At 36.1% G+C, this 26,490-nt stretch overlaps 1 protein-coding gene across 1 annotated transcript in view; it reads right to left on the reverse strand.

Moving 5' to 3' along the window:
* The window catches only part of LOC148771266 (uncharacterized), a 40,811-nt gene extending 14,617 nt beyond the window's left edge, over window positions 1-26,194 (reverse strand). The window contains exons 1-2 of the mRNA XM_088817565.1: window positions 26,061-26,194; window positions 25,642-25,974 (exon numbers count right to left, since the gene is read on the reverse strand). Coding sequence (XP_088673691.1) covers window positions 25,642-25,974; window positions 26,061-26,115 — 388 coding nt within the window. The 5' untranslated portion in view covers window positions 26,116-26,194. The remainder of the gene's footprint in view (window positions 1-25,641; window positions 25,975-26,060) is intronic.
* Between the last annotated feature and the right edge of the window lie 296 nt (window positions 26,195-26,490).

The following is a 26,490-nucleotide window of genomic DNA, read 5'->3' on the forward strand; positions in this document are numbered from 1 at the left end:
TTGAAATTGACAGTAGCACTTGTAATCATGGAAGTTATTTCCGTATAAAATCAAGGAAATATTCCCCAAAACAAATTAGAATGAATCTTTCATTAGAAAAAGTTTGCTCCATTGAAGCCTGAAGAAAGAAAAATTCAATGCTAATATAAAACACTACACATTCTCTTGAGGAGATCTCAAAATTCATTTTCAGCACATAGAAGAAAACAACAAAAAAATTATTTTTATTTTTTCCGAAAAGTAGGTCGCAGAGTTCTAAGTTCATCATCCTCGCGGAAATGAATCTCAAATCTCAAATGTTAATTACTACTACCTTCAAAATTGAAAAATCTTGTTTCAATCAAAACCATGTACAAGTTGCACAAAGCTGACCTATTCCAAAGCTTCAAATAAGTTGTTATTTTCTTTAGGGTAATTGGCACTTTGCCCCCCAAACTATAGTGGCTTTTGCACTTTACCCCCTGGACTAATTATTTTTACAAAATTTCCCCTCAACTCATGAAACGCTTGCACGGTGCCTTAAATTGGCAGATTCTGGTCTATTTTCGCCGGAATCACCCGCACGTGAGCTGCACGTGAGATTTAGGAGGACAAAATTGTCAATTCTATCACAAATAAACCTAGCCCTCCTTTTCACAACAATTTTCCCTCCCTTTTTACTGAGATTTTCCCTCCTTTTATTTACATTCCCCTGCTATAAAATACTTTGCACCAATGTAACCTAAGCTCCTTATTTCCTTGTTCTTTTACCCCTTTTTTTTTCATTCAGCTTTATCTCTAACTTGCTATTTTCTTGCTCGAAATGGACGTGAGTTGCTATTGTTCAAGGAAGCCAATTTCAAGAACTTCATGGACAGATATGAATCCAGGAAGAAGATACTCCACTTGTCCGAAGTACAGGGTAATTTTCGTGTATATACCTTGGTTTATGTAGATTCTCAACACCTTAAAAGAGTTCTCTATTTTATGTTCAAAATTTGTAGGAAGTTGGAGGATGCAATTACTTTGTATGGATTGACCCTCCAATGTGTGAAAGATCGCGCATGATTATACCCGGTTTACTTCGCAAGATTAACAAACATGAGGAGGAGCTGAAGAAGAAAAGTTTGAGAGAAAAATGGATGTGGATGGTGTTTGTAGCTTCATGGTGTGTGCTGTATTTTATTATGTGAAGGAAGAAGATTATTTTGCAGAATGTTGGTGGCAGAATGATGTATCTAACTATGTGTAATTGTAGTAGGAAGTGGAAAATTGTGGTTTAATGAATTTTCTATTCTAATGCTTTAATTTCTCTGTTGTAATCTAAGTAATGAAATTTATGTTTTTATTGGTTCTGTTGTAATATAATTTGATGTAATGTTAAACAACAAATTATGTTACAGTAGTATGTGTTTAAATTTTAGATATAATTTGTTGATTTATTATTACAGTAGTGTGTGTTTTAATTTTGGATGTAAGTTTTTGTTCTTATAAACTTACCTTCAAAATACAAAATTATACTACTCACAGAACAACTTTAACAAAGAAGAAAAAAAATTACTATTCTATGAATGCATACTTTTTCCAACTTAGACTAACAATTCTTAAAAAATATAAAGAAAAAAAATGTACACAGTAAGGTAGTATAATATATTGTCAAAACATAATGCAACTTGCATAATCTGTAACAAAGTAAAACATATTACATCCAACTTGCACAATCTATACTAAGGTTATCATAATACCAAAAAATAATGCAACTTGCACAAATTCTGACCAACAAAAAAGTACTTCACTTATGCAGAACCATAAAAGGCTTACAAAACATAATCATCCAAATTTTAATACAAAACGAAGTCATCCAAAAAGTGTGCATATTATAAAAAAATGAAGATTTCCCACTGCATATTAACAGTCAGTGTCATTCTTCTTGCAACATTTTCCATTTTCACTTATCTCTTTTCTTTCCTAATTACTTGCAACTTGGATTTTCTTTTGGAGCTTTTCTCCACTTCCACATTCATAGTTGTCTCAATTATCTCCTCATCAACCTGTTAAAATAATGCATTAGCATTTGCGCTTATAAACTGCCAAAATAACAACATGGCAAACTTACAAAATCCAGTAATGATTCATACTCAGCCCCCAATGGCTCCTTCTCAGCCTTAATGGATCCTTCTCAGCCATTTTTGATGTTTTTCTCTAAGAATTTAAATGAAAATACAATTAGAATAAAGAAAATGACATATAACTTAAATAATATATAAAGTAAAAAGCTTACCTTTCTTTTTGGTTTCTCAATTCCAGTAGGATTCTTCAATGGACAACTAAGGGCATTGTGATTTTTTTGGTGACAAACACTGCATGACATGACCACTCCCTGCCTTCCCAATTTGCCAATCTTTGTGATTGTCCTACCAACTTGTGCTGGTATTTCTTTGGTTGATCCTTCACCAGGCTGTTTTTTTCTACCATGAAGTTTTGGCCTTCCAGGCATTTTTTCAATCTCAGGAGGTAGCAACTTCTGTTTTTCAGAATGTGGCCAAGCATCATTGCATTCCATGGTGTCCATCAAGTGGCTATATACTCTCATATAAGTCTCTTTCTTGTAACAATCCTCCACATAATCTTCAGGAGTGTATCCCATGAAAAACATTACAGAAATTGCATGAGCACAAGGGATACCAGAGAGCTCCCATCTCCTACAACTACAGACCCTATGTTCCAAATTCACCTTAAACCTGTCCCCGTAGCAACTTTCCAATTCAAACTGGTTGCTTCCATTCCAATGTGCAATGTACTCCATTGATTTTTTTTTCAACTCTTCCAACTGTCTTTGGATGTTAGGGCATATTTCACCATTATATTTTGCCATCTTATCCCTTTTTACATAAATCCTCTTCATCAGAATTATCCTAATTTCTTCTAACATGTCAATTATAGGACAACATCTGGCTTTTAAGATCATGGCATTAAAGCTCTCACACATATTATTCAGCAAGCTATCACATTTGGATGTTGTACTGAACCAAGCTCTGCTCCAATGGGTTGCGGGCCTTTTAGCAAGCCATTGATATGCACTTTTGTCCATTCAACTCAAGTCCCTCATAATTATTTCAAAGTCAACAACTCTAGATGCTCTTGCAGCCTTCCACAATATGTTTTTGAGAGCTAATCCCCGGTGTGACAATTTAAAGTTGGAGTATAAATGCATCACACATAACCTATGTTCAAAGTTTGGGATCAAAGTCTCCACTGCATCAATCAACCCTTTTTGTTTATCACTCATTACTGTCCACATACCACAATTGCCTATCTCTAGATCAGTTTTCAACAGGTCAATAAACCACAACCATGATTCTCTTTTCTCCTTTTCAACCACTGCATAGGCAAAGGGGTACATGCCATTATTAGCATCAATACCAACAACACATAGCAATATTCCACCATAATCAGACTTCAAGTGACACCCATCAAGGAAGATCACAGGCCTACAACCATCAAGAAATCCCTTCTTTAGAGCCCCCCAACACAAATAAATTCTTTTAAACTTAAGGTCCTCACCTACAACTTTAGTTTTGATTTTCACAGTAGTGCCAGGGTTAGTTCTAACAATTTCAGAGGCATATCTCCAAATAAGGCCATACTGTTCCACACTAGAACCTGTATTTATTTGCTTAGCCTTGGTTTTAGCCCTATACATTTGCCACCTACTGAATAAAAGTTTACAGTCGTTCTGTACAACTGCCATCATGGAATCCACAGGCCAATTGGGATTTGTTCTGATATGAGCTGAATATTTATTTGCCAACCACTTGGAAGTTGCACATGTGACCCTTTCTTTCCTAGTGCACTCATGAATAGCATTCAGAGTCTTAATCTGAAAGGTAGCCTCATTTCTCATCTGGGATGCATAAATTTTCCAAAGACATGTTTTGTGTTTACAGATAGCTTGGACCTTGTTCTTCTCGTTCTTTTCAAATTTTATATCTCTGCCCTGCACAATTGAGTGTTGTCTTACAGCACTTCTAAATGTGGTTGCATCAGGAAAGCACAGGCCAAGCTCAAACTGTGGATCTGCCATATCTACATTTGGATTGAAAACAGGGAAATTATTGTGAGTGAATTGGCTCTTCATTTGTTTGCTTGTACCCGCATCCTCGTCAACAATTGAACTGAATCTCAATGATTTTCTAAGTTTAGGAGCTTTAGAAGTGTTTTCCATTAACCCTCCCCATTCAGCATCAAAATCAACATATTGATCATAGTTGAAATCATCATCAGACTCAAAAAACTCACTATCGACTATGTAATCAGAGTGTTCTGAATCTTGGCCAACAGATTGTACATCACTACCTCCACTGTTGTTCAAATCTAATAAACCATCATTATAAAATGGTTCACTCAGAGGTTCAGGAGGTGTGACATTAGGTTGGGAGGATGCATACACTTCTTCTTCTTCTTCATCATCATCATCATCATCATCATCAAGTTGTTCATCATCACCAATATACCCCACTGGTTCATCCACCTGCGGAAAAGAGCCACCCGTTGTTTCATTTTTCCCATTCTCGGATTTATCTTCACTTAATACTTCATGTTGTACATATATTTCAGCTACCCTTTCACCATCAATAAAGTTGACTAAAGCCATTGCATCGATGTCATGTTTCATTATTGCTACATTATTACAGTCATTTATCCCACCACCCCTATTATGGAAGAAGTTAACCGTACCATTCAATCCCACCTCTTTGGCCATTTCAATTATCTCAATCATAGATATCTCGTCTTCATTGCAATAATCAAAATAATTAATGTTTCCGGAATGGTGCATTTTGATGGTGAAAAATGCACAATTAGAGCCTGCATTTCATTCAGAAAAAAAAAAAAACAGAAAATAAACATATAAGTAAAGATGCATATTTGATAAAATTGACATTGAAGAAATCTGACCAGTATTATGGTCTATAGTTTTAACAACCAAGAAATATGTGCTCCATATTTTAAACATAAATCAGTAAACGCTGTTGTTTTCCACTTAAAGAACACATTTAAAGAATACGACATTTGAACATTGAGAACACAAAAAAAAAAAAAAAAAACCCCTAACATGTACTAAAATAATAGAAATCTTACCATAATCAGGAGCAGTTCGTCCAACAGAAATACCTTCATCACCCTCCCTTAATTTCCACACCATCTCACAATTCTCAAAATGATAAAAATCATGCAGATTATAGAAGAAGAAATTGCGCAGACAAAAACCTATAAAATGTGAAAGGGGAAAATTGTGTTCTGTAAAAAAGAGGGGAAAATACAACGGTGAAAAGTGGGCTAGGTTTATTTGTGATAGAATTGACAATTTTGTCCTCCTAAATCTCACGTGCAGCACACACGCGGGTGATTCCGGAGAAAATAGACCAGAATTTGCCAATTTAAGGCACCGTGCAAGTATTTCATGAGTTGAGGGGAAATTTTGTAAAAATAATTAGTCCAGGGGTAAAGTGCAAAAGCCACTATAGTTTGGGGGGCAAAGTGCCAATTACCCTTTTCTTTAATTAACATCAAACAAAATGAGATAACAACGACTACCCCTTGGGAACTTGGGAGAGTGGAGACCATTCACGAGTGTGAAGTTACAAACGAAAGCTCGAGGCGGCAAGTGGTAATTCAAAGGGGCACAATTTTCAGCTTGCTATTATTGGGTTCTTATCGTTGAGTGAACCAGATTACGATTTTCAGCTATACCAGTTTTATGGGATAGAAATTTTACCCAAAATCAAAGAAGTGTAAATAAGATACATATAATATGTACATATCTTATAGGCATCACCAAGTTAGCAGCTCTACAATTACCCAAAATCAAACAAGTGTAAATATAAACATTGAATAGAAGCCGAGTTCAGAATTATGGAAAAGAACAATTCGGCCCTTGTACAAACCCAGTCATTCACAAAGCATTTACAACTGTCATGTGATCAATTCTCTTGAATATAAAAAAATGTTGTCGAGCCCATATCTAATTTCACAAATGAAATCAAAATGGCGACCTTTAATAATGATTAATAACACTGGATATTTAAAAGTACGCAACTGAACAATGGCGTCTGGGATAGGAAACTCCTCTAACGGAGGCGCGCCACAGCTTTTTTCTGGCGGTGGCCGGCCGCCCGAAGCGGAGGGCACTTCTTCGTCGACTCTACTGGTCAGCGGACGGCGAGCCAGTAGTGCAAGAGATATAGCGGATTCGGCGGAGAGGCAAAGGGAGAGAGAGAGAGAGAGAGAGAGAGAGAGAGAGAGAGAGAGAGAGAGAGAGAGAGAGAGAGAGAGAGAGAGAGAGAGAGAGATTGCGGAGGAGGATGAGAACAGGAAAAAAAAAAGAAAAGAAAAAGATCGAAGAGATGGCGGGAGAGGGAGATGAAGAAGCTGGTTGGGAGCGTCCACAGATGGTTGCCGAAGCACAAGTTGGAGGACGAGCCATCTTCTTACTTAGTTTGCTGCAGCCTGCAGGTAATTACTTATCAAAAAAAAAATAAAAAAAAAATCCATCAATATATATTTATATTCAATAATTTTGTAAAAAAAATTTATTTATTATTTATATGAATCAGGTGATTGCGGCATGTGTGACAATGGGTGTGGAGATCTTACTGGTAATGGGAGTAGGTGGGCCGAAGCATCGAACGAGTTTGTTGTGGGTGGCGCCGTTTACATCAATTATATCGGTGTGTTTGGTTTTGTGTCGTTATCGAGTTGACAATAACCCGATGATGACGTGGTTTGGTTATGCTATGACGGTTGGCTTCTCTGTGCTGCACATAGGAAGCAGCACGTTCCACTTGTTGAAGGCGCTCAACGGTTGGAAATTGAAATTTTTTTTAATCAACTATCCGCTTATTTACGCCGTATGTGTCTTGGTTTCTGTCATTATCAACATTTCTTGTTTGGTAGAAGGCGGCTAGGATTAACTCAACGATCGGCCATCTTTTGTTATGCGTGCTGCCGTTATTTTTCGTTTTCACTTTTCAATTCGTTTATGTTTTTTCTCTTGGTTGAATTTTAGTTTTATTTTTCTCTTGATTGAATTTTTCTCTTATTTTTCTCTTCATTATATTGAATTTTAGTCTTATTTTTCTCTTGATTGAATTTTAGTCTTACATTCCATATAATTTATTTACGCCTGTCTATTATTAGAAATTAAATAAACTTTTTCCAACCATTATAATTACATCTACACACAATATAAATCCATCGATACGTATATAATAAACTATATAGATATGACAGAATTGTTAGAGTAGGTGACCAACAAGCCAACTTGTGGTTGTGGTCTTTCCTTTTCATCTTGTAATAAAACAATCGTTTTTCGTTCGTAATAATAAAATATCTAATTTGGCATTCTATATCTGTTATCCCATGCAAGCAGCATAGATATAGTCCTAACGAGTTACTCTATTACTGTGAGTTGATCTAGTAGAATCGTGAGATAACTCAGCAATGTAATGTAACTGTTAAACCTTGTTCCTAGTCGATGGGTTACGCCAATAATGAGGATACCGGCCTTTCCCTTTTGAGACTAGCACTTAGTGTATGTGTACTGCGTCTCATCAGTCCTCGGTGTTGTGACACCGGCATACTTGAGTGGGTGCTCATACTGGATGAGTTCACTGAACTCCCTCGCCCTAGAAATCTATAAGTGGTTCTCATTCATCGAGTAATAGGTTTCTAAGATATAGTTGTACACCATTAGTCCTTAAGACCCAGACATCACCGTGACTTCACTAGAGGACCGATTGTATCGTGACCTGTCCCTGAGTCCCACCGCGGACCACACCAAGGGCCAACGTTCGTGCAGTCCGAAATCTAGTGTGAAGTCTGTGCATTGTAGTAAGGGATTCGAGCGCTTGAGTAGTCATGGATGTCCTGTGTGTTCTGACGGTTTATAATCCATGGAACCTCTGGCCAGAGTTGATAGTGGGGTGATTAGGGAAATGTGTTTCCCTAAGTCGCACACGAACGGATTTATAATACCTAGAACGTTCGCACGGTTATTGAACTTTATAAGAGGTCTCGATGAACCAATGCCTCTAGTTCAATCGGGACATGTGCTACGAAGGGATCGTACTGTACGCTAACTATATCATAAGGTTCTTGCAGGCACTTCATTTGTATCTAGGGAATCATGATGCGTAGTTGCTAGACGCCAATCTTGATTCGTTGGGCACCGATTTGATCGGGATTAGGTAAAATGAGTTTTACTCTAATCGGGACTCTTGGGAGGAGTTCGTATAAGAACAATGTGTTGTTCGAATCGCAAAGAGTTGTGAGCCCACGGCTAGCATACACCTGAACCATTGAGGGTCACACTTTTCGTGTAACATGGATCCTTGATAACAATAAGCATAGGTTAATATGTTAATCTTTGCAAAGTTGGAGGTCAATATGATTGAGTCCAAGATTCGTGATTGTGGATTACGAGTCGGAATAAACGTAGAGAAAGAGAAATGCGGAATTTAGTAAACTTTCTAAATTGGGAAGTTTCCCGATTTAGCAAGTTCACAAAAGTGGAAGCTTCCAATTTTGGAAATTGGAAATTTCGAAGAGGCACTCGTATCGACGAGGACTTTGAGCTCGTCACAAATATATAATTGTTATAATTTTGTGGACGATCGTTTATTAGAAACGAGGCCGACGAGGGAATGGGCTTAATGCATCAGTGGGTCAAGCCCAATGACTTAAGCCCGCTAGGGTTGAAAACCCTAAGTATAAATAGACCTCAAACAAGAGTTTGAGGTCAGATTTTCAGCTCCAAAACCCTAGCCGTCCAGCCCTAGCCGTCCACCCTCTTCGGCCGTTGCTGCCCCGCCGCTCCGGCTCCGATCACCGCCGGAATCCGCCGGTTCTTTCTCTCCTTTCTCTATCGTATTCCCTGTGTTATCTAACCCCTTTGTATCTAGTGCTACAGTAGGGGGAGATCCGTTTATTCGAGGTGAAACCTAATTGGAGAGGAGCTGCTGCCCCGACGGAATTGCCGCGCCGCCGTTGCACCGCCGCACGCGCCGCTGCACCGCCCACGCGCCGCCGCCGCTGACTGCCACGCGCCGCTGTCGCCTCACCTTCGGACCAGCTGCCGTTTGGTGGTGTTTCCGCAGCCCTAGGAGTGGTATAACGCAGCTTGTACGTGTTTGAGTTTGGATTTCGATTCGTCGAAATCTCACGCTACAAGAGGTAATTAAATCGGAACTATCGTAAATTAATTCGAACATATTTGTGTGAATTGAAATTTATGATTATGAGTAATATGTGATTACATGTTTCGATTTGGTTGAATGATGAATAAGCATGTTTCGTGATTTTCGGTTTTATGTAATTTTCAATTAAAATCGATAATTACCATATGTATGGCGGAAGCGTTAAGGTACGTTGACTACGTGATTAGTTTTGCATGTAATCGAAACTAGTTCGATATAAAATTTTTAAATTCCGCTGCGTATACATGCACGATCCCCAACAGTGGTATCAGAGCCACGGGTTAATCGTTTATTTGTCAACGTGTTTATCGTTTTCGAAAGCATGCTTCGATTTGTTGAATTGTTGAATTTTTGGTGTTATCAAATTGGGTGGTTTAGTATTAATTAAATATTTTGAATATTTCAGAAAATATAAAATTTTTAATTTTTGAAAAATTCGGAATTTTACTGCTGTTTTTCCCAGCTGGCCGAACCGGTCCGGTCCGACCGGTCCGGTCAGCGCAAAAAAAAAAAAAAAAAAAAATTTATTCGATTTTCTGAGAATTAATATTAAAATTAATTGATTTTTAATTTTTGAAATTATTTATCAATTAAACCCAATTAGATAATTGATCCATTAATTTAATTTGAATTCAAAGAATAGTGTTGGATTAATTATTTAATTTAATCGTTAAATTAGTTTAATTAATGGAACACAAATTAGATAGCAAATAATTAATGGACTTCATTCTTATTTGAATGATTTATGAATGAAGGGAGTCCATTAATTGTATTTGCAGTTAATCGTATTAATTTATTAATTCATGAGATGAATAATTGTAATTAAGTACGATGATGATCGTATGTCTCTCTTAGGATCAATATGCGTTTCCACATACCTAGAGAACATAGTTGTAGGAATCACAAACGATCATAACCTAAAACTTCCGATGAGCTAATAAGATTTAAAAACAAAATCCCTCATTCTTAATCAAGAATAATTATCAAGCTATAAAGAAAAACCAAATTGTTGAATTTTTCTTTCCTTCTACCAACAATTAGATTATGTGTAGCCTCTCATAATAGTGCAGTAAGCCGTGTTAGCGGGGAGTGCTATTGTGGGATAAGCTGTAATTTAATTGACATTAGATGGAGATACGGTCATAGATAAAATTATGTTGGATTAATGTGGTCGGCTAGATTAACTAGGGATTGCATTAGTTTGATATAGTTGGATCTATGACATCTCATATTGGTAGGCTAGACTTGACACACGAAGATTTTGATATTCGCTAGATTAACTTAGGTCATTATCAAGTGTGAGGTAAATCGATCTTTAGGGTCACATAGTGATGTGATTGATAGTACTCTACCTTTAGGCTTATGTAATCGGGATAGATTAACTACGGGTTACATTAGCGCTATTGGACCTAAAGCCCATTAAAGAAAAGTAAGTTTTCTCGATTGTCTGCTAGAGGGTGGTGGAATTCGATAAAATTAGTGGGAGAACAATTAAAACACAAAAGTCCAAAATTTTAATTGTAACGATTATTACGAACTAAACTCTAATTATTGTCTTCTTCAAATTTTCTCAGCAACAATGTCCAAACATCCCCTTTCCTCAATCCTCGACCAAAACAAACTCACCGGTCCAAACTATTTGGATTGGCTTCGAAATCTGAAACTTGTGCTCCAAGTTGAGGACCGTCTCTATGTGCTCAATGAACGTCCCCCCGCTGCTCTTCCTGCGACTGCTACTGCTGACGAGACTGCCACTTTCGAGGCATGGAAGAAGGACGACCTCCATGCGAGGTGCTACATGCTAGCATCTATGGTGCCAGAGCTCGCGAGGAAGTATGAGTCTCACGTGCATGCTTATGATATCAAACATCATCTTGAAAGCATGTACAGTGAGAATACTAGGGCATCGAGGTACTCAGCTACCAAGGAGTTGATCACCATGAGGCTGCGTGAAGGGGCTTCGGTCCACGAGCACGGTCTCAAGATGATCACTCTCCTTGAGAAGCTGGTGAGCCTTGATGTCACCCTCCCGGCCGAGCTCTCGGTGGATTTGATCCTACTGTCCCTTCCTAGTTCTTATGAATCGTTCATAGTGAACTTCAACATGAACAAGCTCGATCCACCATTGGATGAGTTGTTGAACATGTTGGTCAGCTATGAGTCCACAATCAAGAAGGAGAAATCTGTTCTCCTAGTTGCTCCTTCTGCAAAGAAAGGTTCTTTCCAGAAGAAAAGGAAAGAAAGGAGTTTCGGCCCGAGCAAGAAACTTGAGAAGGGCGAGTCGAGCGGAGTGAAGAATGACAAGGTCACCAAGCAAGTTGATGACGCTTGCCATCACTGTGGAAAGAAGGGCCATTGGCGACGCAACTGCAAGGCTTACCTCGATCAGAAACGTTCTGAAAAGGGTACGTATTTAGTTGAAGTTAACTTGTCTGTTAAATCTTCTGCTTGGGTATTGGATACTGGTTGTGGCTCACATCTTTGTAATGATTTGCAGCTCATGACAAGAAGTAGGAAGCTTAATGTGGGTGAGACCTACCTAAGAATGGGCAACGGAGCAAGGGTTGCTGCTGAAGCCATTGGGACAATTTATCTTTCTGTTTTGGATTCCAGTTTTTCCATTGTTTTGAACAATTGTTTATTTGTACCGTCACTTATTCGAAACCTTATTTCTATTCCTGTTTTGGATAATGAAGGTTTTACTTTTGTTTTTGGAAATTCGATTTGCATTATACAAAAGGAACAAAATATGATTTGTAAGGGACAACTTATAAACAACTTATATGAACTGAATCCAAGTGAAATACCTGTTAACGTTATATCAGCAAAACGAAAGGATATGAGTCTTAACCCCGCACAACTTTGGCACGCTCGACTAGGTCACATTTCCTTGAGAAGGATGAACAAGTTTGTCAGTGAAGGAATGTTCTCCTTGGAGGACGTTAAATCACTTCAAACTTGTGTATCCTGCCTTAAAGGAAAGATGACCAAGACTCCCTTCAAAGGGAAGATGGAACGAGCCGAGGGTCTTTTGGATTTGATCCACTCAGACGTGTGTGGTCCACTAAGCGTTAGTGCTAGGGGTGGTTTTAACTACTTCGTTACCTTTACCGATGATTATTCTAGGTACGGTTTCGTATACTTAATGAAGTATAAGTCTGAAACTTTTGAAAAGTTCAAAGATTTTAGACACCAAGTAGAAAACCAACTCGGTAGACGTATTAAGAAACTACGATCCGATCGTGGTGGCGAATACTTAAGTACTGAGTTTATAGACTATCTTAAAGAGAATGGGATTCTGTCTCAATGGACTCCTCCTGGAACTCCTCAACTTAATGGAGTTTCCGAACGTCGGAATCGAACACTGTTAGACATGGTTCGATCTATGATGGGGTTCACCAAGCTACCGGCATACCTATGGGGTCATGCACTCCTAACTGCCGTGTATTTGCTGAATAGGGTTAATACCAAAGCAGTTGACTCCACACCTTATGAACTTTGGCACTCCAAGAAACCCACGTTTAAACATATTAGGATATGGGGTTGTCCCGCTTATGTGAAGCGGCTAGTGGGAGATAAGTTGGATGGAAAATCCGACCTATGCTATTTTGTGGGGTATCCCGAGGATTCCATGGGATACGAATTCTACTATGTTTCCGAGGCAAAGGTGTTCGTCTCGAGAAATGCCGTGTTCCTTGAGAAGGAATTTCTATCGGATAGAAAGGGCGGTGTAGTTGATCTCGAAGAAGTTCGAGAACCACAATCTGAATTTCAAGCACAACAATCAGATAATGAACCAATTCAACAAACCACTAACATACCTCCTGAACCGTCGCTGCGTAGATCCGAAAGAGTTCAGAGAGCGCCCGATAGGTTATTCCTCGTTGATGAAGTTGACCAAGGATGTGATCCTAGAACTTTCAACGAAGCTGTATCGGATACAGACAAGGGACATTGGCTTAATGCCATGAAATCCGAGATGGACTCCATGTACTCCAACAAGGTATGGACCTTGGTAGATCCACCCGAGGGAATTGTTCCCATAGGCTGCAAGTGGATCTATAAGAAGAAAATTGGAGTAGATGGAAAGGTATCGACCTACAAGGCTAGATTGGTAGCGAAGGGTTATACTCAAAAGCAAGGAGTTGACTATGAGGAAACTTTCTCTCCAGTTGCTATGCTTAAGTCCATTAGGATTTTGCTGGCCATCTCTGCGTGGTATGACTACGAGATATGGCAAATGGATGTGAAGACCGCTTTCCTTAATGGGGACATTGAGGAAGAAATTTACATGGCGCAGCCGGAAGGCTTCATATCTTCTGGAGATGAGCAAAAGGTTTGCAAACTCCAGCGATCCATTTATGGATTGAAACAAGCATCCCGTAGTTGGAACAAAAGGTTCGACACAACTATCAAAGAGTTTGAATTTGTGAAAAACCCGGAGGAACCTTGTGTCTACAAGAAGGTTAGTGGGAGTGCAGTGACTTTCCTTGTACTTTATGTTGATGACATACTACTCATTGGGAATGATGTAGGGATGTTGCGGTCGACTAAAGTATGGTTATCCACACGTTTCTCGATGAAGGATTTGGGAGAAGCATCCTACGTATTAGGAATACGGATCTATAGAGATAGATCGAGGAGATTGCTTGGCTTGTCCCAATCCATGTACATAGACACCGTTCTTAAACGGTTTAGCATGGAAGAATCCAAGAAGGGATTCTTGCCAATGTCCCATGGGGTTCGTCTCTCGAAATCCATGCGTCCCCAAACGCAAATGGAAATCGAGGAGATGAAAAGGACACCTTATGCATCCGCTATAGGAAGCATAATGTATGACATGCTGTGTACACGACCTGATATTGCGTATGCTGTGAGCGTCACAAGCAGATATCAGTCCGACCCCGGCCCAGCCCATTGGAAGGCTGTGAAGGACATTCTCAAGTACTTACGAAGAACTCGAGATTTGTTTTTGGTCTATGGGGATACCGAGTTGAAAATAGAAGGCTTCACGGATTCTAGTTTTCAATCGGACGTGGATGACTCGAAGTCAAACTCGGGGTATATATTCAAAGTCAACGGGGGTGCCGTGTGTTGGAAGAGTTCCAAGCAAGGCACAACGGCTGATTCCACCACCGAGGCTGAATATATTGCAGCATCAGATGCTTCAAAGGAAGGGTCATGGATTAGGAAATTCATCCAAGAGTTGGGTGTATTTCCGAACGCTAGCGATCCAGTACGGCTGTACTGCGATAACAACGGAGCCGTAGCGCAAGCTAAGGAACCAAGAGCTCATCAGAAGTCGAAGCACGTGTTGAGAAAATACCATGTGATCCGAGAGATCATAGAGAGAGGTGAAGTCAAGCTGGACAGAGTCACCTCGGAGGACAATATTGCAGATCCCTTTACCAAGCCATTGTCAGGATCAGTCCACGAGAAACATCGAGAGTCGATGGGACTTAGATTTATGAGTAGTTGGCTTTAGGTCAAGTGGGAGATTGTTAGAGTAGGTGACCAACAAGCCAACTTGTGGTTGTGGTCTTTCCTTTTCATCTTGTAATAAAACAATCGTTTTTCGTTCGTAATAATAAAATATCTAATTTGGCATTCTATATCTGTTATCCCATGCAAGCAGCATAGATATAGTCCTAACGAGTTACTCTATTACTGTGAGTTGATCTAGTAGAATCGTGAGATAACTCAGCAATGTAATGTAACTGTTAAACCTTGTTCCTAGTCGATGGGTTACGCCAATAATGAGGATACCGGTCTTTCCCTTTTGAGACTAGCACTTAGTGTATGTGTACTGCGTCTCATCAGTCCTCGGTGTTGTGACACCGGCATACTTGAGTGGGTGCTCATACTGGATGAGTTCACTGAACTCCCTCGCCCTAGAAATCTATAAGTGGTTCTCATTCATCGAGTAATAGGTTTCTAAGATATAGTTGTACACCATTAGTCCTTAAGACCCAGACATCACCGTGACTTCACTAGAGGACCGATTGTATCGTGACCTGTCCCTGAGTCCCACCGCGGACCACACCAAGGGCCAACGTTCGTGCAGTCCGAAATCTAGTGTGAAGTCTGTGCATTGTAGTAGGGGATTCGAGCGCTTGAGTAGTCATGGATGTCCTGTGTGTTCTGACGGTTTATAATCCATGGAACCTCTGGCCAGAGTTGATAGTGGGGTGATTAGGGAAATGTGTTTCCCTAAGTCGCACACGAACGGATTTATAATACCTAGAACGTTCGCACGGTTATTGAACTTTATAAGAGGTCTCGATGAACCAATGCCTCTAGTTCAATCGGGACATGTGCTACGAAGGGATCGTACTGTACGCTAACTATATCATAAGGTTCTTGCAGGCACTTCATTTGTATCTAGGGAATCATGATGCGTAGTTGCTAGACGCCAATCTTGATTCGTTGGGCACCGATTTGATCGGGATTAGGTAAAATGAGTTTTACTCTAATCGGGACTCTTGGGAGGAGTTCGTATAAGAACAATGTGTTGTTCGAATCGCAAAGAGTTGTGAGCCCACGGCTAGCATACACCTGAACCATTGAGGGTCACACTTCTCGTGTAACATGGATCCTTGATAACAATAAGCATAGGTTAATATGTTAATCTTTGCAAAGTTGGAGGTCAATATGATTGAGTCCAAGATTCGTGATTGTGGATTACGAGTCGGAATAAACGTAGAGAAAGAGAAATGCGGAATTTAGTAAACTTTCTAAATTGGGAAGTTTCCCGATTTAGCAAGTTCACAAAAGTGGAAGTTTCCAATTTTGGAAATTGGAAATTTCGAAGAGGCACTCGTATCGACGAGGACTTTGAGCTCGTCACAAATATATAATTGTTATAATTTTGTGGACGATCGTTTATTAGAAACGAGGCCGACGAGGGAATGGGCTTAATGCATCAGTGGGTCAAGCCCAATGACTTAAGCCCGCTAGGGTTGAAAACCCTAAGTATAAATAGACCTCAAACAAGAGTTTGAGGTCAGATTTTCAGCTCCAAAACCCTAGCCGTCCAGCCCTAGCCGTCCACCCTCTTCGGCCGTTGCTGCCCCGCCGCTCCGGCGCCGATCACCGCCGGAATCCGCCGGTTCTTCCTCTCCTTTCTCTATCGTATTCCCTTTGTTATCTAACCCCTTTGTATCTAGTGCTACAGTAGGGGGAGATCCGTTTATTCGAGGTGAAACCTAATTGGAGAGGAGCTGCTGCCCCGACGGAATTGCCGCGCCGCCGTTGCACCGCCGCACGCGCCGCTGCACCGCCCACGCGCCGCCGCCGCTGACTGCCACGCGCCGCTGTCGCCTCACCTTCGGACCAGCTGCCATTTGGTGGTGTTTCCGCAGCCCTAGGAGTGGTATAACGCAGCTTGTACGTGTTTGAGTTTGGATTTCGATTCGTCGAAATCTCACGCTACAAGAGGTAATTAAATCGGAACTATCGTAAATTAATTCGAACATATTTGTGTGAATTGAAATTTATGATTATGAGTAATATGTGATTACATGTTTCGATTTGGTTGAATGATGAATAAGCATGTTTCGTGATTTTCGGTTTTATGTAATTTTCAATTAAAATCGATAATTACCATATGTATGGCGGAAGCGTTAAGGTACGTTGACTACGTGATTAGTTTTGCATGTAATCGAAACTAGTTCGATATAAATTTTTTAAATTCCGCTGCGTATACATGCACGATCCCCAACAAGAATAAATCGATACGTATAAAATAAACTATATACAAATTAATAATAACAAGTACAAGAATTGCTTGGAAATAATGAAATAAAAAATTAAACAAAAATATTGGAGCAAAGTTCAAACAATACTTGGAAGATAAGAGAATGGCACTAAGAATTTTATAAATCTGAGTGCGAAGAATTTCGTATTTTTAATCAAATGGATATAATATATATTAACACCATGCATAATGAATTCCAGGAAAAGGGCATACATAATTAATTACCAACAGCTATTTTCTTCATTTTAATTTGTGTATATATTGTAAGAGCAAAACTAGGCGAGCTCCGAACAAGCTTCATGGCGGCGGTGGCGGCATCACTGTCATCCGTGGTGTCGGTGTACCTGATGCACCTTAAGTACGTGTGCCGTCGTGAGATCATGAGACGAATGAGGTGAGAGAAAGAAGTCGCTACGAAACATAGACGTTTTCGGGCATTTCACACAGTGAAGGTGCACAAGGGTTGGAAATTTGGGGATGCTACCTTGCATATTTTATTGAACCTAGCCCTGGGCACTTGACCATGCTTAAATTTTAATTTGAACCACTCTTCTAACTAATTTCATATTATTATATTATATTATATTATATTATATTATATTATTCTATCTTTGTTCCAACTGTGTTGAATCTGGGATTATGTTTCCCTGTTTGAGGTACTAGTGTAATTTTCGTTTCATTTTATCTTTATGGGATTTTATTTTAGTGTATTTGGCATGTCTCACATTTCATTTCATTTCGGCGTGACGCGTAGTAGATCAATCATGATTTATGGGGCATAGAAATTAATTAAACGGACATTTTCAGAAATTAAACATTTTTTTGTATTGAAATATATAATTCTGAATTCAAAATTAAAATATGAAATGTATATAATAAGATCTAACAGAATAAATTGAAATGTATGAAACAAATTATACAAATAATAACAGTAGTGAAGAATTTATGAAATTAATTAGAAATGTATCAAAAATTAAAACAAAAAAAATAATATTAGATAGGGAAGCTTGCCATGCACGAGATATGATTTGAAAAGTGAAAAAATAATTAATTTAATAAACCATAATAACAGTTATGATAAGAAATATATTACATTATTATAATAAAATTTGTTAGTGAAATTTATCGTTCCATTGAAATAAGGAAAGAAAAAATGTTTAGAAAATTAGTAGAGAAAAAAAAAACAAATAATAATTTCAAACATGCCATTAACAAAGAAAATGAAATAACAAATAATGCGAAAGAAAAAAAATAGTAGATTAGTAAAGATTTGTTTTTGTTACTAAAATTGTATTGGGGTTACCCTTATATCGATCTACATAATCTACATGTAAAATTATTCGAGTCTATATAGATTATACTTAAAAAAATATATTTTGATTACATATTTATATATATATATGTCCAATTATGTACTATACAATAAAATACATCATACCATATTGGATTACTATTGAGTAAAAAGTAAATTGAGTTTATATTATATAGTTTTTTTGTGTAAATTAATGTTATAAATTATTTCTGTTATTGATTTGTAGTGACACACTATAGTATTTTATGTTATAATTTATGTATTTGATTTAAGTTTGAAGAGTTATTTATATTATACTAATAAAATAGAAATGTAATGAGAAATAGAAATATAAATAGGAATAGAAATAAAATAGAAATGTAAAGAGCATATAAATAAATTTTACACAATAATAGTATAATTTATTTTTATCATAATAGCATAATAATTTTATTTTTTAATTATTTATAAATTATCATAAAATATCCATTTTGTGAAAATGTATTCAAAAAATTATTTCATTCTTACAGATATCATAGACCATAAAATTAAGTGAAATTAAATAAAAATAATAATTAACGTATTTTTTAAATTCAGTAATTCAATCTTAAGTAAATGTTTTTATCACATTATTTTTAGCTCCAACAAATGAATTACTAGTCTATTTTATCTACCTAATTTATGGAGAGAGAATAAAAAAAGATGAGAGAGAGAAATGATGGATTGCAATAACTATCCTCGTAAGGCGTGCTGGGCATTTGTAATTGTTTGGTGAGAACAAATTCAAATATAAAAGTCAGGTATTACAAGCCGTTTGAATCTCCCGTTCTCTGCAGAACGGAGGATTCAAGCCGTTTGAATCTCCCGTTCTGCAGAGCACGGAAACTTGAAATTTCTTCGAGTTTCCGTGCTCCAGAAAACGGGAGATTCAATTTTTTTACGAAATTCGAATTTCTAGAGAGTGTTTGGAATAGGAGAGAGAAATTGAAAAAAAAATTAAATGAAAAAGGTACCGCTGCAAATAAACCAATTTCAGTAAACGTCCCGCTGCAAATAGCAAAACCCTTAATTAATTTATAAAAAAAGACTAATTTTTACACACTCTCTCTCTGTGTCTCTCTCTCTTAGGGTTTTTCTTTGTATGGTCTGATGTTTTAGTAATGCAATTAATAAATATAGACCAATATTTAATTTGTTTATTTGTTTTTACTTTTTAATTATATTTTAAACTTATACGTATGAGTATGACCAATTAATATTTGGAATCAGAATATGAACTGATGATGTTGAAGATTTTGCTTTGATCTCACCACTTCATTTTTGGCAGTCATCTTAATTATTTATTAATTCCCAACCACCACAATTCCAGGTGTATTCAATTATATTTGTGCAGCTAATTGATTTTGCAACGATTTTTGTTAACATTTTCCACAATTTTTAGAAAAAAAAAAAAAAAAAAATTAAATCTCAAAATAAGACCTAATAACCAACCTTGTGTTCCATTCAATTTGTTAGAAAGAGAAACGTGAGGCTGTAATTAATGTTTCGTTAATTTATTCAAGTGGGCTAATTAAACTTTAATTCCCAGTCTTTTTTTTTATACAAAGCTAGTCCTCACTTAACATCACCTAATTTTAATTATTTTTATAATAATATTGCAATAATGAAAACTCTCGACAAGCAAAATAGGCACCCGGTGTATATATATATAACGAGACGTAGCATCTAACTCCCGGCAAAATAAATATATATATTATATCAGGTGGGTGGACGACAACAACCATCTAAAGTTTATTTAATTTCTCATAATAGAAAGCCTAAATTAATTAGATGGAATGTAAGACTAAAATTCAATCAAGAGAAAAATAAGACTAAAATTCAATCAAGAGAAAAAATAAGACTAAAATTCTAAAATTCAATCAGGAGAAAAACATAAACGACATTGAAAAGTACTGAAAACAAAAACTAGCGGTAGCACGCCTAATGAGTTAATCCTAGCCGGTTTCTACCAAATAAGAGAGGCTGATAATGACAGATACCAAGATGCATACGGCGTAAATAAGCGGATAGTTGATTAAAAAAAATTTCAATTTCCAACCGTTGAGCGCCTTCAGCAAGTGGAACATGCTGCTTCCTATGTGCAGGACAGAGAAGCCAACCGTCATAGCATAAACAAACCACGTCATCATCGGGTTATTGTCAACACGATATCGACACAAAACCAAACACACCGATATAATCGATGTGAATGGCGCCACCCACAACAAACTTGTTCGATGCTTCGGTCCACCTACTCCCATTATCAGTGCGATCTCTACACCCATTGTCACATAGCACAATCACCTGATTCATATAAATAATAAATAATTTTTTTTTTTTTTATTGAATATAAATATATATATATATATATATATATATATATATATATATATATATATATATATATATATATATTGATGGAATATTTTTTTTAACTTTTTTTATATAAGTAATTACTTGCAGCAAACTAAGTAAGCAGATGGCTCGTCCTCCAACTTGTGCTTCCGCAACCATCTGTGGACGCTCCCAACCAGTTTCTTCATCTCCCTCTCCTGCCATCTCTTCGATTTTTTCTCCTCCTTTTTTTTGATATTTTCTATTTTTTTTCGAGTACGTATTTAATTTGATTGATGATAGTAACTCAGTGTATATATATAGACCAATTTTGATTATCTATTTTTAGGTATTATTTTGTATCTTAGGCAGCATGACCAATATTTTTGGAATGAGAACCATCAACTTGAGTAGTAGATTCTGTTTTCGATTTTTTGTTTCCTTTTTGGCATAGATTCTATTTCCACAACCACAATAGTTCTACATGAATTATATTTGGTACCTAGTTTCTTAATTTTACGCATGCATGCATGGCATGCCAATTAATATTTTTGGAAAAAACCCCCAAATCTTCTTTTGTTACACGGAAAGGTACAACACATATTTCACTATTTGATATAAAGTATAAACGCATACTCGCCTTTCCTTTCTTTTATAATTCCGAAATTGTTCTTTCCTCTACAAGTTACACCCATCCCCGTTTTTTCTTTTTCCTTTTTTTTTTTAAATTATGTTTTGGGCCCATCTAATACTTCTATTGGGCCTCCTAAATCTGGCCCAATAAATAAATTAGACCAACATTAATTATTTTTCGTGTCGACAAAAAGACTACATAGGCTATGTTTGGAACCATTTCTATTTTGTTTTCAATGTTTTACCAAAACAAAATTTCATTTATTACACTTCTCAAATCTTTTTCTCAAAACAATTTCAAAAATTTCTCTCTCTTTCAGACGTGATGTGACTGCTATAGTAAAATATATATCTTCACTAAAAAAATAGATAAACATCACTTTATTTTTAATTTTTTTTTCTTTTAAAATACTTTTCTTTAACACATTTAAACATGATTTGACTCCTACAGTGTATTTTGTCTCCTTCCAAAATATAAACAAATATTACTTTCATTCTCAATTCTTCCTCTAAAACATATTTCCTAAAAATGTAATCAAAATAAGTTCCAAAACGCTTCAAAACATTGTCTAAATAAACTTTCTTGGTAATATTATATATATGATTAGATCTACAGATAGCATTATAAATTGATACGTATAAATACACTATACAAATAATAACAAGTACTGAAGAATTCCTGAAATTAATAGAAATAATATAAGGGTTAAATACAAAAACACCCCTGTACTATGGAGTTTGTATCATTTACCCCTCTGTACTACACATAAATACAAAAACCCCCTGCTATTACATTTTTTCCAAATTTTGACGAAAATACCCCTGCTAAACCTATAAATATAAGGGTTTGTTTGAGCCATTTTTCACTATATTTTTTAACATTTTCGGTCAGTTTTACTTGAAAATTTTTTATTTTTTTATTTTATCCTTCAAAACATTTAATTACTTAGATTTTTTGTTTAATTTTCTGAATAAAAACCTTTTATTTTTGTCATTTTGAATTTCTTCATTTTTTTCTTAAATGCCTTACGGTAGTTCAAATTCTCAACAATAATAGGATTGTAAAGATGTTTGTAATCTTAGGATGTTTGAACTAACGGAAGACATTTAAGAAAAAATAAATAAAGAAACTCAAAATGACAAAAATAAAAGGTTTTATTTAGAAAAAAAAATGTAAGCAATTAGATGTTTTTGAAGAAAAAAATATAAATACCAAAATTTTCAACGTAAAATTGACTGAAAATGGTAAAATATATAGTGGAAAATGGCTAAAACTATATAATATACCCCTATGTTATAAAAAACTTGCTTAAAATCCCCTCTATAGTTAACGGCGTTAACTTTTAACGGAAAAGGGGATTTCGTGCACAGTAAAATGAAACGCAAGGGGATTTCACGCAAAAAAAAATATACAGAGAATTTTGGCGCAGGTTTTCCTTAACATAGGGGGGTTTTATGTTGTTTACCCTATTATAAGTAAACACAAATTAAATCCAATCATGAGATAATATTTTACAATTAATGCAATGAGAATTATCTCTAACATTTACTATATATATATATATATATATATATATATATATATATATATATATATATATATATATATATATATATATATATATATATATATATATATATATATATATATATATTACAATATTAATGTTAATGTGAATCACAATTCACAATACATATTACTGGTAAAAGGATTTAGCCGTTTAATTAAAATTTTTATTTATTTATTTTTTGTTACAATTGTTTAGCTGTTTGTTATTTTGAGACAAGTTAATTGCATGTCATTTGTCGTAATGTGTCGTGTGTCTTGCACCGGTCCGTGTCGTTAAATAAATCACAAAGTAACTGGAAAATCTTAAATATTCATCTCAGGCAAAACTTATACAATCCAAAAACTGTAACCTACTGTTCTTTTTTTTTTTTTAGAGAACCTACTCTTCTTTTGTAAGCAACATATATAGTAAATCAAGTGTTTAATGGTTAATTCCCATTTAATACAAAAAAAAAAAGGAAAAACGGGGATAGGTGTAGTGGAAAGAACAATTTTGGAATTATAAAAGAAGGGAAATGCGAGTATGCGTTTATATCAAATAGTGAAATATGTGTTGTACTTTTCCGTATAACAAAAGAAGATTTGGGGGTTTTTCCAAAAAAATTAATTGCCATGCCATGCATGCGTAAAATTAAGAAATTACATACCAAATATAAATTATTGTGGTTGTTGGAAATAGAATATATGCCAAAAAGGAAACAAAAAATCAAAAGCACAATCTACTACTCAAGATGATGGTTCTCATTCCAAAAATATTGGCCATGCTGCCTAAGATACAAAATAATACCTAAAAATAAATAATCAAAATTGGTCTATATACATTGAATTACTATCATCAAATATCAAATTAAATACGTACTCGAAAAAAAGTAGAAACGATCGAATATCGAAGAAAAGATCGAAGAGATGTCGGGAGAGACAGATGAAGAAGCTGGTTGGGAGCGTCCACATATGGTTGCCGACGCACAAGTTGGAGGACGAGCCATCTTCTTACTTAGTTTGCTGCAGGTAATTACTTATATAAAAAAAATTAAAAAAAAATATTCCATCAATATATATTTATATTCAATAATTTTGTACAAAAAAAATTATTTATTATTTATATGAATCATCAGGTGATTGTGGCATGTGTGACAATGGGTGTGGAGATCTCACTGATAATGGGAGTAGGTGGGCCGAAGCATCGAACAAGTTTGTTGTGGGTGTCGCCGTTCACATCAATTATCTCGTTGTGTTTGGTTTTGTGTCGTTATCGAGTTGACAATAACCCGATGATGACGTGGATTGGTTATGCTATGACGGTTGGCTTCTTTGTGCTGCACATGGCTAGCAGCTCGTTCCACTTGCCGAAGGCGCTCAACGGTTGGAAATTGAAATTTTTTTTAATCAACTATCCGCTTATTTACGCCGTATGCATCTTGGTTTCTATCATTATCAGCCTCTCTTATTTGGTAGAAACCGGCTAGGATTAACTCATTAGGCGTGCTACCGCTAGTTTTCGTTTTCAATACTTTTCAATGTCGTTTATGTTTTTCTCCTCATTGAATTTTAGAATTTTAGTCTTATTTTTTCTCTTGATTGAATTTTAGTCTTATTTTTCTCTTGATTGAATTTTAGTCTTACATTCCATCTAATTAATTTAGGCCTTTCTATTATGAGAAATTAAATAAACTTTAGATGGGTGTTGTCGTCCACCCACCTGATTTAATATATATACTTATTTTGCGGGGAGTTAGATGCCACGTTTCGTTATATATACATACACCGGGTGCCTATTTTGCTTGTCGAGAGTTTTCATTATTGCAATATTATTATAAAAATAATTAATATTAGGTGATGTTAAGTGAGGACTAGCTTTGTATAAAAAAAAAGGCTGGGAATGAAAGTTTAATTAGCCCACTTGAATAAATTAACGGAACATTAATTACAGCCTCACATTTCTCTTTCTAACAAATTGAATGGAACAAAAGGTTGGTTATTAGGTCTTATTTTGAGATTAAAATTTTTTTTTTCTAAAACTTGTGGAAAATGTTAACAAAATTAAATCGATGCAAAATCAATTAGCTGCACAAAATTGAATACACCTGGAATTGTGGTGTCAAGAGTAGTGACGTACGCATGCATTCCAAGAATCTTGCTGTTGAAAGCTTACAGCCTCTTCGTACTTAATATCTCGTCCGACAGAGAATCCATCCATGCACCGGATATCTTCACTGTCTGGCATATTACAAATCCAAAAGTGAACCAAGCTAAATCCGGTTGATTTCGTCGTGATTTCGTCGAGGTTGGAACCAACCAATTTCGATTCGAGGGGCTGCAAGACATAATTTCCGTGGAAAAGGAATATTCTCGAGTCCACGTCAGTACCGATCCTGTTGAGTTTGTTCTCGAGGCACCAATTTAGTGCCTCGCTGTCCAAATCTAAGCCCACGGCAGTTCGTCTAGCATCATTGTGGAGCCATTCTACACTGCCAAATGTATTACATCCTTGTACACTATTGCATTTATACATGAATTGGTACATTACCAGCTGAAGTACGATACTCCCTCCGTTTCAATCACTAAATTTTGGCACACATATATTAATAAATATGCACATATATTGGTGCATCCATGCATGCATGCATGCATGTTTAACTCACCAATATTAATCACCACTGAGTTTGCTCTATTTGCTGTTGAGGTATGTGTACGAATGAAGAATATATTAAGTAATATGGTAAATGGTATATAGCTAGTCATGATGAGTTATAACTAGTAGATATAGTTAAATTGAATTAATTACCGTGAGACGAGCGATGTCGTCTAGTTTGGAGAATATCGTCGCGATAGACAGTGTCGTATAATAAGCTGACGAGTGTGTTCCGACTCCATGCGCTCAAGATATCAAAACGTCCAATATGTAGCAAATACGTAAAATAAGCTTTTCCGACTCCCTGAATAACACTAATCGCGGCCAACACGATTCCGAGGGCAAGCACATAAGCATATAGTTTGTTGAATAATATTAGTCCATACACCGAAGTCGAAATAACTAGCATTGAGATCAAAAATTCCCAAAGCATGTTATACAGCATATGCCAATTCTCTTTCATTAACTCCCCTTTAGCTTTTGAATCTGCACCATCAACATAAATCCCTTTCAATAATTAATTATTAATCGTTGTTTAATTTAATTTAATTAATTAGCGATTAACGACTTACCAATCACAAGCGAGGAGGAGATTGGCCTTGTTGTTGTTATTAGGTTTCCCGCCATTGTGTGTGCAGTACTGCGTGTGTTATCAAGAATTGCAGATTTTTGTTAATCTAATTTGGACAAGAAGAAAAATTATTGGATTTTCCTAGAGATTAATGGCAATCATGAACACATACAGCGTAGTATATATATATATATATATATATATATATATATATATATATATATATATATATATATATATATATATATATATATTGGCACATATTTTTCCTTTTGGTACGTATTTAATTTTCCAAAAAACAATTCTAATTTATGCATGATAATAATATCAATTCTTACCATATAAAATAGTGAAATATGTGTTGTACCTTTCCAAAAAAAATTAATTGCCATGCCATGCATGCATGCTTAAAATTAAGAAACTACGTACCA

This window comes from Erythranthe guttata, chromosome 4 (assembly GCF_056151865.1).
Source record: "Erythranthe guttata isolate IM_541 chromosome 4, IM_541, whole genome shotgun sequence".
In the NCBI taxonomy this organism is placed as follows: domain Eukaryota; kingdom Viridiplantae; phylum Streptophyta; class Magnoliopsida; order Lamiales; family Phrymaceae; genus Erythranthe; species Erythranthe guttata.